The 15564-nt window shown below is 42.9% G+C and overlaps 1 protein-coding gene across 1 annotated transcript; it reads right to left on the reverse strand.

Moving 5' to 3' along the window:
- Window positions 1–152: 152 nt before the first annotated feature.
- On the reverse strand, window positions 153–14535 carry LOC144932570 (uncharacterized). The gene is made up of 5 exons (XM_078856778.1): window positions 14342–14535; window positions 5936–6069; window positions 5076–5144; window positions 4568–4711; window positions 153–3739 (listed from the first exon to the last, which is right to left on the reverse strand). Exons 1-5 carry the CDS (start codon window positions 14388–14390, stop codon window positions 2720–2722), a joined length of 1416 nt encoding a protein of 471 aa, XP_078712904.1. The 5' UTR covers window positions 14391–14535; the 3' UTR covers window positions 153–2719.
- Between the last annotated feature and the right edge of the window lie 1029 nt (window positions 14536–15564).

Below are 15564 nucleotides of genomic sequence, written 5' to 3' on the forward strand. Positions count from 1 at the left end.
TTTCATTATTTAAGTATCTTTTTTTTTGTAACATTCTATTTTTGATTAGATTAATGTTTGTCTATTTTGGTTTTATTTAAAAGATTGCACATTTAATGCACATTTGCAAATAATTTATTTAATATGTTTTTTGTGACCGTTTGTATTCAGAAGTTTTAATAAAAGAGTGAAGTATTTTAAGTGTTGTTTTTATTTTTTATTAATACATAACCTCACTGTATTCGTTTATAATATTCGCTATAACATTATAGTGTGACATTTGTGTCAATAATCTTCTAGCACAGATGAGTCTGCGTGGTGGGAGGGGGGCCCCCAAATCAAATTCTGCTTAGGGCCCCCAAGAGGCTCGGGCCGGCACTGCTTGTTCATCACGATGTCCTTTTTACTTTGATGTCTCAATAGCGCAACAGCGTTACGGAGATCGCGTGACGTGTCTTTAGCGTTGTAAGTTGACGCCGAGGAGGGGGGAGGAGGCGCCTCGGCCCCCATGTGGAGTGACGTCATCGGCTAATTATTATGAATGGAGGGGGGTGTCCATTTGGAGGACGTCACCTTATAATGATTATTAATGAGGGGGTCCATTCGATGTGGAGTGACGTCACCTGCTCATGATTATTAATGACGGGGGAGGGTGCTCCATGTAGAGTCATGTGACTTGCTCATGATAATTAATGAGGGGGGGGGGGTCCATATGGCGGACGTAACCTGTTCATGATTCTAGATTTGAAGCTTTCGTGACTGCAAGGATTCATACTCTTAGGTTTTTTCGGTAAAGTCACGTAGGTAAAAATACAGCATTCGTGCTGTGACGGTTCCACCTGAAGACGGAAGCTTGTGTTGCCTCCGAAACCTCGTGATTTTTATTTTACTTTTATTAATTTTAATTTAATTTTTTACCTACGTGACTGTTCATGATTATTAATGAGGGGGGCTGGTCGACGTGGAGTGACGTCCCGAGTGTTAAGGACAGACATTCCTGGGTGATTCTAGTAGGTATGGCTGCTTATGAGGGGGCAGCACTTTCCCATCCACCTTGCGAGAGAGATATGCATCACAGTCAACCAGCATTTTATATGCTCACAGCTGGAATTTTTTGTTGTTGCCAAATTAGGTGCCGAACAACATCTGAAATGGGGTCGGTGTTATTGCGCAGTAATTGGTGACCAGGCTGAGAACATCAACTCAACACGTTATAGAACTCGAGATCATCATGGGCGGCTGCCCGGATTTGAACTCGGGAACTCAACAATGCCACTTTAACATTTACCTCCTGAGCCACCCGGGTGACCTCGCTGAAGACATGCATCATACAATCACTCTCAAACAAAGCTTGAGAATGATTTTTGAATATAACACGAAGCTATGATATCCAAGTGTTGTAATACATTCTACGGTGAGCATATACGGTATATAGCCAGTTGTCCACTTAAAGTAAAATGTAATTTACAGTTTACATTTTTCACAAACTGTTCTGCCCTTCGGCAAGCCGCTGCTGGATGACATCTTCCATTATTGATCGTGGAGGATGTTTGACGGCACACTGTTCGGTGCAGACCAGTTCAGATATATCACTCGTCACTGCTGATAGCTATGGCTGGGAATTTAACTCTGATCACCCGATTCATAGTACAGCATGCTAAACACTGCACTATCACTCCACCCCTTAAACTTATGGAACAAAGTGTCTTAATTTCAACTCTAAACTTAAGATGTGTCATTGCTCGCTAAATATTATTCTTATGGCATTGAATAGAGAATACAAGCTGTTCAGGTTATTACTTAGCAGAATGGCTGAGAAAATAATTTATAACTGCAATGTTTAAAAGACAGACTTAATGACTGGACACTTAAAATTGGCTGTGTAAAAAAATGATAAATAAAATATCTATCATGGATTTTTGGTAGTTTCCACGGAACAAGATATGTTACCTTAAGCTGAACTAAACAGTAGTATTATCATCTGTGGGACCCTTTGATAGTATCAAAACGATGAAAAAAGAACAGTTACCCTTGCCTGAAATAATGCATGTGTTAAGATGTTAAACACCAAATAGACACTTATGGCAAGGCATCAAGACCGCATTAATCACACGTTATATAACTGCTCAATCCGAGCCATCAATGCTTTGACATTTTCATTGCCTTTGTGCTGTTCGCCCTTTGGCCGGCCAATCTCTAGTCTAACACCGATGAGACAAGGCCACAAATGAGGCTCTCTCTGGTGTAGGCCAATCAGTTTCAAAGACAATGATTACATTTTATATCAAAGCATGTTTTTACCACAAGTATGTGTGGGTAATGCAGACTTTATGCCTTGCACAGGGTGTATATTTGGTATTTTAACATCTTAACACCTGTATTCATGCCAGAAAAGGGTAAAGGCTTTTTTTTCATCAGTAATATCACAATGCAACTTCACATATATTTCGATAACTGTACAATATAAAATATTAAAACGTATTAAACACACGACATTCGATTTTTGAATTTTTAAAAAATGTTGTAACTCCTAGTACATTCTGCAAACACCCCATATAAATCCCCATTATCAAAAATAAGACCGTGTCTGTGTGAACAGCGCGATTCGCTGCAGAGGTGGCACACTGATGACGCTGATTTGCTGGCTTAAGAGGATCGATCGGTGGCCCTTCTGCAATGGAAAAAATATGCACGTTTATTCACCCCTTTGTCCACTTCATCTCAATCAGTGTTGAACAATTTAGCCTGAAGGCGTATGTTTGCCACGATGCCTGTTTGCTTCCGTACCATTGTGGCGCTTTGCTGGACGACGATGATTCTCGGAACTTGTGGGTAGCTCGCGACCAATTGCCAAGGTGGGGACAGCATCTAATCGCTTGGCTTGGTGGTCTGTGGTCGTACCTCTGCTCGTGTGGCTCGTGCTTTCGGTGGGATGCGAAGAAATGTTTTTTGACGGCCTGGTGTTCGACTCTATTTGTTGGCTCTTTGTGCTCAACGATAATCTGGGTTCACTCGGACTTGCAGCCGAAAAGTTTCCAATAAAGTGTGGCGTGCCGGTAGCATTTACTTGCTTGTCGGGAGATGTGCTGAGATTGAGATCGCTGTCTGAAGTAGCTTTCGACGGTGCAACAGTTGCACCGCCTGTACCAGTCTGGGTAGAATCTACGGACCCGCTCACTGTCGTGCTGTCGAGGTGAATGCGTTCATTGTTTGTCGATGAAGTAACGTGAGTGACGAATGAGGTCAAGAGAGTCGAGTCAGAGGCATAGGAATCCGTGGAGTTTGTCTCCATGGGTGGGGTGGCCATCTCCCTGTGAGACACTGCGCTGGAGGTGATGATGGGTATGGGCTGGGCTGTCGCATTGGAAGCTGCGGTCGAATTTAAGATGGACACAGTTGTCGCGTTCACTTCGTCTAAGGCAATGGAAATGGTGGACATGTTGTGGACACGATTGAAAGTGCCAATAGTCACGCTCTGGTCTAAACCACGAGCAGCTGTGGTTTCGTGTTGATTGTCTAAATACATGGAGGTGTTGGTGGTCAAAGTCTCGTCTGAATACGTGGCAGTGGATAATGAAATATGTGTGTTACCTGTCACTGTCGGGTTTTCAGCATGATGTAGGAATATGCAAGACTCTAAATTATTTTGAAATGTTTTAAAATCGGCTATATATTTCTCCAAAGAGCCTAAAACCGATTGTAATTTGTCAATAAGTTCTGAAGGAAATATCTTTGTCTTGCTGTAACTCTTGGTGATTTTCTGAGGAACAAAAACATTGTTTAACCAAATATTCGCTCATAGTGTAATTGCAATATTTATTCTTTTCAACTCTATGACTGGCAGTTAAAAAAAAAACGAATTCACGTTTTTTGGCTGGGATTATTACAGCTCTTATGTACGCATGCATGCGTATTGAACTTTTTTTTCGCACTATATGTAGCCAACCATGCTAATCGGTTAGCTCATTAATCATAGCAGGTTGATATAGTTTGTTGTCCACCCCCGCACCTCTTATTAGCAACATACAGTAACAAGCAGCACACCCGTCCTTGACATGACTGTCAGTCCTACCCTGAAAAATCTCCCAAGCACATGGAGTGATACGTCGCACACAATTCCGAACACCATGCTGTATAACTAACCGGAAAGTATTAGGAGAGCGAATCAGCACAACCGCAAAAATACTGCAAAACCCTACGCAGAAGAAAATTGAGTTTGAGTTTGAAGTATATCTTGGATACTCTTTGATTGCGTTTGTCGCTATGCACATTTTGCAGTGACAAATGTTTAACGCGACCCAACAAGCGACCTCCGTATTGATTTATTTGGGTCCGGAGAGTGGGTGCGTTTGTTATATCATCACCACTTCATATTTATCCCGTGCCTCCCATTGAGGAGCCCCGTGGCAGGGAACCTCCCGATGACAGCTGTCCCCATCCAGCACTGGCCAGCAGGTGGGCATCAGGCTGCCAGCAGGGGGCGATGTTGCTTAGTGGTTTCTCTATTAAGTCGTTTTTGAGTAATTTGTGAAAGTTTCCAAATTTGGACGTGACACCGAACATAAACGGGCAAGTCTTAGCTTCTTACCTTTTCCTTTAATATGTCGAGGATGCGCATTTCTTCTAAAATATAGTTAATGTTCATCTTAACTGGATGGTCTTCATGCAGATGGCTGTTGAGATGTTTCAAATCGTTGTTCAGAAGGTGGAAAGACAATCCAGTGGTACATATCTGGTTATGACAAAAAAGAAACGTACAGTAATTATATGATACTCATGAATCAAAATAATTTTTCTTTTCCACACTGTAGTACTTTTGCAAAGTGTTCCCTCTGGGGTGTATGCCGGACAGCAAAGCAAACATTCCACACAGCCCTCATGATTCCACCGCCGACCTTCCAATATATGTTGCCTCATTAGCATATACATTACGTACTATTGGTATATTACAATGTTCATGGATGGACTACAGGCGAGTGGATAACATGAGAAAAGTAAACCTATATGAAGCGTGATAGGAATATTAAAATTTAGTTATCAAATATACGTGTAAGCAGCATACAAAATGTTCTGCTTTTATACACGGTGTAACTCACCTCATCCTCCGCCTTAATATCAGGCAACACGTTGGTCTCTACCTTGTAGTCCAGTGGAAATAATACCATCTAAAAGTACAAAATGTTTGTGGTTATATATTAAACAAAACCCATTTGAGTGTATACAATACCATTCTCAACACTGAACATCGTTCATATCCTGCACTACACTGGTGTTCGCGGTTGTGGTGTGCAGCTCTCCGTTGTGTTTTGCGTTGTTACCACGTGATGTTCAGCGTGATGTCCGACGTTTTTTTCTCCACATGCTGGGAGCTTCGGAAATTGAATTCAGCAGCTCAATAGAGTACACGAGTTACTAAATGTAATCCCTTTAAGAAGCTCTGAGCTCGTGGAACGAAACGTCGGACATAATGCTGAACAACATGCAGCGCAACCCAAATACACAATTATTAATAGGTACCGAGTGTCACTGTGGCTTAAGTTGCTATTGATATATCAGCCTATTATATCTTCTTCCAATATGAAGTACTTTACTGTTAATTTGTATTAAAAGACAGTGTAAATTGCATGTGTTTGGAGTGTGGGTTTTCAGTTATTCCTGCACACCATTGACAATTCAGTCTTAATATTTTCTCGAGTATCAACTATTATGCTTAAATCAAATGTGAATATTCATTTTGGAAGGAGATATTTATTTTATAAATCTGGATTGTTAAAGGAAAACTAATGGCCCTGACATTTCTTGCTCCACTAGGGAGAGCTTTAGAGAGCCATTCTCGGGAGTATTTTGCTTGCTGTTCCACGCTGGAATTATTTAACAAATACGTCAATAATCAATGTGAAGTAACTACACTATTGAGTGAAACGACTTGTGTAGTAGTGAGCTAAGCGATTCTTACCATGTTGTTTTTGAATTTGGCCACCGATACAATGTTCTTAATCATTTCCAGATTACCAGAAGCATCTTCATTGGCAGGATGAGCGTTCGTACCAGGCACTTGCCGGTACTGTAGTAGGAGGAGAGTGAAAAGTGCTGTGGGGAAAGAAAAATACAAATTATTAGATTACATGACGATAATATGTGATCTCTTTTTACCTATTCAACATTAAGTACATGGATTCGATGTTTTAATCTACAAAATATCTAAAGTTAAAACATGGCTTTTAAAAAACTTATTTTAATCGAGGTTATTTTTGTTAGGGTTAGAGTAAAAAATATGTTTTACCAATTGGTAAAAAATACTATTTTGTTAAACCATTGCTTCCACGTGCAACACAAACATGAAGGAATTTTTTTGTAATCCAATTATGTTATTTGTTACCTTTGGCCAATTTTTTGTCAGATAAATATTTAAAAGCACAAGTAAAAAAAGGAAAGCATTCTCCATCATTATTATAATCTTGAAATGTTTATCGATGCTGACGCCATCCCTCACGGCCCAGTGCTGCTGCCATCCTTTTCATACCCCGCACATGAACCGATCTCATCGCTGCATCTCTGTGGTGGTCGTCCTCTTGGACGCATTCTCTCCTTTGGCTTCCATTCGATCAACAGTCTCATGGGTCGGCCATCATCCCCATCCAGCCATGCATCCTGCCCAAGCCCATTCAATTTCTTCGTTGTCAAAATGAGCTCTGCTTTGTCTTTGCTTCAAAATCGGCATGCCAGTTGTCTGTCTCTCAGTGTAATAACAGGTATGCATGTCTTCAAGCTTCTTTACTGAATGCTAAACTTTTGTTCCATTTTTTTTGCCTCCATGTGTCTGATTAATGTCAAAGCCAGCAGTATGTACTGATTCAAAATGGTATTCTTCATATACATTAGTTTGCTTCTTTTCATTATCATGTTCCACTTCTCAAAGACACTCCACCCTGTTTTTTTTCCTCTGCTTTATTTCATAACGTTCATGTCTAGCTGCTTCAATAACAGCCCGAGGTACATATATAACGTCGTGTTTTTTTTTACATTGTGTCCCTTCAACGGTAATTGTTATTATATTGAGCAGGTACTTTTTAAAACATTAACAAAAATCAAGCTATAAAAAAGTTGACGTGGAAATTATCTTTAAGTATCAGCATTTATTTAGTCTCACATATCAGCTGATCGTGATGCCCACTGCTGCACACAAAAGTCCCAAAACTTCCCCGAAATTACAGTTACGCCCAAAAAGTATTTTTTTTAAATCACCTAAATTTTCTCTTTAGAACAGAAACGTACAAAGTCTGATTAATTATAGACTAGATAGGTAAGAAAGTATGTCACACCAACTTCATGTTACATCAGTTTGGAATCAATATCCTTAATACCATTCATCATACAGAGTGATACATTTATAGATGTCCTACTGATTTATAATGACCCTCTATATTTCTTCTTACTGGTAGGAACCTCCTGGTTACACCAGCCCACAGGGGATTATTGTGTCCGTCCGTCCGTCGTGCATCCAAAAATGGGAGGGGTGGGGCTGGGTGGAGAGGGGAGGGGTTGGGTGGGGAGGGGAGGGGAGGGTGGGGAGGGGCTGTGTGGGGAGGGGCTGGGTGGGGAGGGGCTGGGTGGGGAGAGAGGGGCTGGGTGGGGAGGGGAGGGTGGGGAGGGTGGGGCTGGGTGGGGAGGGGAGGGGAGGGTGGGGAGAGGCTGGGTGGGAGGGTGGGGAGGGGCTGGGTGGGGAGTGGCTGGGTGGGAGGGGAGGGTGGGGAGGGGCTGGGTAGGGCTGGGTGGGGGGTCGGAGGGGTGGGGCTGGTCACCCCGTGGTGCCCTTATAAAACTCAACGTTTAACCTACTCACGCCGGCTTGTGCCCGCCCTCACAGTCGGGCATATTTGCGGAATACACCACGCCGCCGTTGACCCTGGCCATTGACCGAGCAACCCAACTTTCCTACCAGCTCCCTCCACAGGAATGTGTTAACAGCTGACTGAATATTGAGTGTTCAAATGTTCAATTATTGTATTGAGTTTTGGTGGCAAATGTGTTGAGGCTTGAAATGCAATGTTTTCTCTATCATGATTCCCTATTATTGTAGTGGGGTATCTAAATTAATCACCCCCACAATACATTTTGGGATTTATATCGCATCTAAATGCAACCGCTTCTCAACACTATGATACTGTAGAATAGTACTTCTTGACACCAAGGGTAATTGTAGAACCAGACGAAGACGAATATTCTAACTTAAGGCTGCTTGCCGTTTATTCACTCATACACACTCTGGCCACCGTACACTCACTGCTTGATTATACTCTCTGCACTGGACACTTACACCCATTATGGCGCACGTCAGAACTCTGTCCTTTATGCGGACATCCCGTCAGCTATTTACGCCCGGGTACGACTCCCGTTTGTCTACTCCCCTCGTCTGCCCCGGGCGGGGGATCATCCAACACCACCCGGCGACGAGGTGAGACCTCTACATCTCGAGCCCTTCTTCTTCTGCGGCGGCTGGGATGTCGTCCACGCAGGCTCTCGTTCCTCCCTCTCCCAACGACGGCGATTTCACTCTCCCCAAGGCGACCCAGAACTCACGCACACTCCTGCTTATAGAGCCCCCCTCATTCTGAGTCCGCACGTGCTTCGATGGCGACAACCCCGTGTCCCCACGCGCCCAACTGCAGCCCCCAATTGCCCGCACTCACAGAGAGACTTGCGCAAGGTTGCATCATGCATGACCTTGCACGACCTTTCCACAACTCACACTTCCCCGTGCTCGTTCCTCGAGGCCCTTCTCTACAATACCACTGTCAAGCAAAAGATGGCCGGATTGAAAAACATAGACATGCAATGCAGTGTATTTATGCGTAGTATCATATTTTCACTTTTTTATATTCTGTGTATTTAAAGAAGCTCCAACAGCACATGCAGCGAAACATCAGACGTCATTAAGTCATTCAGAAAATTGTAAGCGCACTAATTGGACGTGCATAAAGAGAAAGGTCTTAAGACAATGACGCCGATATGCAGCGAAGTCCGGACGACTGGAGCTGCGACAGAGAATTGTCGTTCGCCTTGTCTGCTTCGAGAGGCCACGGGCTCGACAGGGAGGCCACTTGATTCAGATCGTGCCAAACAACACGTGGTACAACCCGCAAATAGCTACGCAGTCACTGCATTCATCACCCAAAGCCATCCGAACAAATCTGTCCGCCCACTGCTTGCTGTGGCAGGTTTTTGTGTGGAGCGTAGCATTACCTTCAGCATGTCTGGTTTTATAGCAGAAGAAGTCAGTCCGGATTTGGAGGGGGGGGGAATATCTAACTGTTTATCATCACATACAGTATTCAACTTTGTGCTTGAAAAGTCTGTGGAACATCGACAGTTGATTATACCAATCCATAACTACACTATCTGCCTTGGATGTTTGTAAAAAAAAAAGGCATTTTGCTTAATTCATGTAAAACGCATAAGCACTAATTTAAGGATGGGTTGTCCAGTGGTTGCAAACGCACGAGAGCGTCGCGTTCCTGCAGTTGGTAAAGACGATGTGAAAATGTGTGTCCTGTGGACAGCCAAAGGGCTTCACCAAGGAAATGTGCAATGTTGAGCCAACGTTGGTATGTGCTTGAAAACATTGGACTAACTTTGGCCCAACGTTCCGTGATTACTGGGATCCATTGTCTCACGGGTTAAGACATTCATTCAAATTTGGCATTCTAGGGATTTAAATACTCATCATTGCTGGGACCGTTTAGTTTGCTTCAATCTGTAGTAGCAGCAGCTTTCAATTGACTGCACTATTTTCTACTCTGCAATATGCAGTACTACTTTACAGTGTATGTAAAAAAAAACGTCTACAGGAATGTAGGCTGCAAGCAGCAATGGCAGAATGAAAACAGAATGTGTAGATGACTACGGCCAAACACCACACAATTGTCGCCTTATTTTTGCTCGTCAAGAGGAATTTCCCGTACAAATATACCAAAAATGAACCCGGGAAAATCCTGTGCAGCAGTGTGGCTGACTCAGCTCTCGCTAAGAACTTTCCAGAATGCGGCCACCATGACATCCAACGACAGAACCACTCCCAGAGATGACACTTGAATCGTTTGTTTGCATGTATTTTCCAACAAATGACAGGCTATTATTTATCTTACCAGGTAAGGCCCATGAAGCTATATAGATATTTTTCAGAAGCGACCTGGCCATAAATGATAGCTGAACGAAGTGGCCTTTGTGGACATTTATAGCAGCCAAATACCCGAAACGCCTGTTTTTAGTTTCTAAATGTGTGGTGAGGGGGGGGGACCGGACAACCTGGAGAACAATCTACGTGACCACGGAGAGAACATGCAGCAAGGTAGTCAACATCTCACCACCGTGGCACCCCAGGCTACATAAAAATGAAAGCAGAGTTTTGGTCGACTGGTCTAGTTATAGAAATATTTTCTGAAATATTTGTTTTCATCAAGAGTGTCCAGGGTGTTAACTGACACTTGTGTAGCTAACACGTAACGACATTTATAATCTATAAATTGTACAGTATGGATTTTTGCAATGACTATCACACCCAGTCAAGCACATAAACAAACACATACATAATTAAGTGGTGCACACCGCCGTTTCGGATTGAATGTAACCTAGCCATGACAAATGGTAAAAAAAAAATAGCCAGTGGGCGTTGGTCGAAGGGGGTGAAGGTTCCAATAGCACTTGCAAGTGGTGTTAGCTATGGATGGGCATCAAGCTAAACTCAACTTTTTATTTTACCAGGTAAGGCCCACTGAGCTATATAGTTTTTTTTTTCAGAAGCGACCTGGCCACAAATGATTGTGCAACAAAGTAAATGGCTTATCATGTGGAAATGTATAGCAGCCAAATGCTCTGAACGCATGTTTATAAATGTGGAGGGAAAAACCGGACGACCCGGAAAAAAATCCTCGTGACCACGGGGAAAATATGTAAACTCCAAATAATACGGGTGTCATGGTCAGCGATTGAACCTGCGACCTCCTGTATACCAGGCGAGGTAGTTAACATCTCGCCACCACGGCACAAACATAGGTGTCAAGGTTCACCGTACAACTCGATAACCCTCTAACTCTTATAAAAAAAAATACTGGGACAATTTTCATGAGCAGCAGAACACCAACGCAATTCGATTACAAATTGCGTTTGTGTTCTTTTGATTCTGTCAAAAAATTGACGAGGAAAATGGAAAGCTTTTCTCGCTGATGGCAACAATTTCCAGACTTCAAATAAATTTTACCCTTAGGAAATTGGTCCGATGTACAACGGTACTTTTTTAGTGTTTATGTTATAAGTTCTTCTTCTTAGTATTTATCTCATTAAGTGTAGTTTACTTTCTGAGTCGACTTTCTGCAGTCTTCGATCTATCGCCATCACCACAGTAACGCTACCCCCGTTGACAAATTCTCGTCATGTCTTCTTTGCTCTGCCATTCTCTCTCTTTTCCTAAACTTTCATGGTCTGAACTTTATTTAAAATGTAGTTTACTGACATCTTGGCCATGTGTTACAACCATATCTGTCTATCCTTACTCAACTTCTCCTCTCTCGACGATATTACTTTTACTCGTGCCACTTCTGTGTTGATGATATTTTCAACTGACTCCACAAATCTATCTCAGCAATATCATCTCTGTCACCCTTATGTGTTCCAGACCATTTTTCTTTCCCAGAACTCTGAGCCATACATGAACACTTGTGTGATCACCGTCACTGTGCACTACGCCTTTAAGTTTTATGTTATTACAGTACAGTATTATTAAATATCGGTATTGCATAAACACAAATATTCATATCACTTAAAAATTAATTGGAAGAATGTGTTTCCAACACTGTAATTATGCTTTTTAAAATGGTGTGCCCAACTATACTGCTGGGTGGACAGAGGCCAGATTTATTTAATAAATACTCTCTGGTTCTTTCGGTAAAGTCCCGTAGATAGAAAATAATAATAAAATAACACGACGTTTCTGTCGCAACACAAGTGTCCGTCATCAGGTGAGATTGATTTAAGAAACTTGCCCACCGAATTTAATCACTGGTTGATCAAACGACCTAACGTCAGTTTTTATTTCCTATCATTTGGATTCCGTGGGCATGTACGGCTAACATGACAAAACATGTTTCGCGCACAAACCCGCAAAAACAAAGTCATAGGAATATATCTGCTCAAGGTTAGATACAATAATTTTCCCATACACTGTCATGCTTGCACGTGCCAGATTGACGACGCAAAGGGGCCGTGATAAATGCATAGATAACCAAGGTACCCAACATTCTTTCTGTTCCAATTTCCATGCCCAGCCATTTAAAAATAAGAAAAAGCCTGTGTGCAGTTATAACGATGCCTTTTGTTGTGACCGTGTAATGGTTGGCAGGTTGAGTTGTCAATCCAGAAGTCGCCTGTTTATTCCCCTGGCATGGCAGTAAAGAAAAGTTAATGGTGCAAGCCACTGCCTGGCGCAGAAGCCACCACCACCACCATGAGGAGCTCTTGAGAGCCCCTCTCGGTGATATTTAGCCTACTCTTCCACGCTGGCCAGATGTCTTGGAAGAGATGGAGAGTTACCCACACTTTACTCCACTACATGTGAATTGCCGATCGACTAAATGACACTTGCTGGGTGGACTGAGGCGGGATCGAAATGCCAGCGTGCTAACCACCGCACATGACGGCAGTATTATATTTCCTACGAATATGCAATGCAACACGTTCTGCAAGGCAGCAGTGTCTGGACATAAATATATATTTCACTTGGCTACGTCTCGTTCCCTGGCGGATTCAAGCGAGATGACGCTGCAGTGAGAAGACAATCAGCAAACATCTGGCGAATAGATTTGACAACATACAAAGAAAGATGAGCATTGCGTGTACAGAAGCTCGTATCCAGACCACAGAGTTAAAAATAACTAAATGTGTATGGATATTTTGTTGTTTCGACCACCAACTCAAGGAGTTGAGAAAATGTGGTCATCCTTATCTCAATGTACACGATGAAGAGGCCCATAGTGTAAATGTGTAGTGTAAACTAGGATTTGATATGGGGAATGCATTTTGATGTTTTAGGAAGTTTAAATCTACTATTAAACAATTGGGCTTGTGTTATTACCTCATTATGTACTCTGTTGAATTGTAATAAAACACCTCTGTTATTTTTACAGCACAATAGAACCCCAGTTTCGTTATCATGCTTAAATAACACTAAAATAGAACACACAGAAGTATCGTTATCATGTTTACTTTTAAGATCTAATCTCCAAAAGTATATCCACCCCTCATAAACAACATTGATTACAATTTATAACGTAAACAAAAACGGCCTTTTAATTTGTAAGACTGTAAACTTCTGCAACTGATGCAAAAGTAGTTTTTTTATACAAATATCTGACCGAGGTAAAAGTTGTTTCAAAGTTTGATATTCGCATAAAATTCACAACTACTGTATATCACATTGACTTTTAAACCATAATGTGTATGAAGCTGGCCAAATGCGAATAGTATCACAACCTTTGCTTACGTACATTACTGAGTGTGCTCAGATTTTGTGTGTGCTGTTCGTCGTGTGTATATTCAATAGGTGCTTGCTAACAGCACTTGCCCCAAGTCTGCTATATGAGGGATTCATAATAAAGGTTTTTGGGTTAGATCGCGTTTCTATGATTGTGTCGTTAACCCACCACCACCCGACACACCCAACTCGTAAGATTTGTCACGTACATGAAACATGCCAATTAGTTACTACTTTAGAACACTCGTGTGTTGGAGAGTAAACCCACATTTTACAATTTGAGTACGACATTTCGCTGGCGGTGACTCGAACCAGCTTTACGTGACAACCCTTACTAATTGGCTGTGTCGTGTGGTCGTGGTGGGTTCACGCCATATTTATATTTACGCGATCTAACACAAAAAAACCTCTACTACGGCTCGCGAAAACTTACGTGTTGTATTGTGTTGAGAATGGTGTGTGAGTGTGTGAGTGAGTGTGTCGCGACTTGGTGTGGTGGTGGTGATGGGAGCCCCAAAGCGGAGTGGCTCACGCAACTCGCGTAACGAACCCACAACGACCTCAGTTCAATTCGACCAAGGTCAGTGGCAAAACAAATATCCGAAGCGCTCCGGTGCACGCATTTACCCTCGCCCGGTGCGGTGTGCATGACAGATCAAGGGCGACCCGGGGCGTGGTTGCTGACTGCACAATACAAGATGCGTGTTCGCTCACGGCAACTTTGCTCCAACACACTCAACAGGCGTTTACGGGTGATGGGGAGAGAATATTTCATCCCCGTGTGGTTTGTGCTCGTTTTCGTGAGCTGCGTGCGCTCAAAGTCGCGTTGGCACCTACCTGCAGGCAAGCGGGGACGTCTGCATCCAACTCGGCTCTTCAGCAGCATCGTAGCGGCAGTGACGGCGGTTGCGAAGTGAATTGCGGTGCGTTCTGTTGGTCGCCGTGTAATTGTTGCAACGTGCCACTACTTGACTCGCTTGCTTCTCTCTGGCTTGCTGCTCTTGTGCGCGGTCCTGTGTGCTGCTCCAGCCACGCACTTTCACTTCCTCCAGAGCCACCGCTCTCTCTCTCCACGTGCGCGCCCTTACGTAGTGGAGGGTGTCACATGATAATGGGGATTTCCCCCACAATGTCCATTAACTTTCCCACTCCTCCTTTTCCGGGGATAATTCATATTTTTATTCTTGCAGTGCGAGAGTATGGCAGCTGCGGATTAAGGGCACTCGGCGTCTCTTAAGCATGCCAGGGTTGTTCAAATCCGCGGTGGGTGTGTTTTGTTGTAATACTGGGAATGTTATGAGCTTTTTGTGTGTGTGGTTTGAGTTGTGACTGCGCTGTGAATTGTGTGTGTGTGTGATTTGAGTTGTGTGCGTGTCTGTGCTGTGAAGTGTGAGTGTGTGATTTGAGTTGTGTGTGATTTGAGTTGTGTGTGTGTTGTGAGAGAGTGCGATTTGAGTTGTGTGAAAGGATTGTACATCTTGGGCCCCCGGGGTGACGAGATGTGAACTACCTCGTCTGGTATACAGGAGGTCGTGGGTTCGATTCAGACCCTGATGCCTCTATATTTGGAGTTTGCGGTGTTTGATAATAGGTATTTTCCCCTTTTATCTGGCAACAAAACAGGTGTTAAGATGTTAAAACACCAAACTGAAACCTTTTTCAAGGAATCATGTCTGCATTAACCACAATGCTCGTGGTCAGAATGCAAACAAAAACATACTCTGATAATAAATGCATTGTCCTTGAAACTGATTGGTCCACACCAGAGACAGCTTTCTTTTGAGCCTCGTCTCAAACGCCTTTTGGCGCTTCTGGCTAGTCCAGAGGACGCCTTTTTGAGACGAGGCTCGAAAGAAAGCTGTCTCTGGTGTGGACCAATCAGTTTCAAGGACAATGCAGATATTATCAGTGTGTTTTTTGTTTGCATTCTGACCACCAGCATTGTGGTTAATGCAGACATGATTTCTTGAAAAAGATTTCAGTTTGGTGTTTTAACATCTTAAAACCTGTTTTGTTGCCTGAAAAAAGGGGCAACCCCTATTATCATATTTTGGTACTGG

Source organism: Lampetra fluviatilis, chromosome 5 (assembly GCF_964198595.1).
Source record: "Lampetra fluviatilis chromosome 5, kcLamFluv1.1, whole genome shotgun sequence".
Classification (NCBI taxonomy): domain Eukaryota; kingdom Metazoa; phylum Chordata; class Hyperoartia; order Petromyzontiformes; family Petromyzontidae; genus Lampetra; species Lampetra fluviatilis.

Bases quoted from the DNA above. Each gene is read 5' to 3' on its own strand.
- LOC144932570 (XM_078856778.1), bottom strand. From the start codon at position 14,390: ATGCTGCTGAAGAGCCGAGTTGGATGCAGACGTCCCCGCTTGCCTGCA. The intron at 5,145-5,935 runs GTAAGAATCGCT...TTGTACTTTTAG, and splicing joins CCAAATTCAAAAACAACATG to ATGGTATTATTTCCACTGGA. The intron at 3,740-4,567 runs GTAAGAAGCTAA...TTTGTTCCTCAG, and splicing joins TCGACATATTAAAGGAAAAG to AAAATCACCAAGAGTTACAG.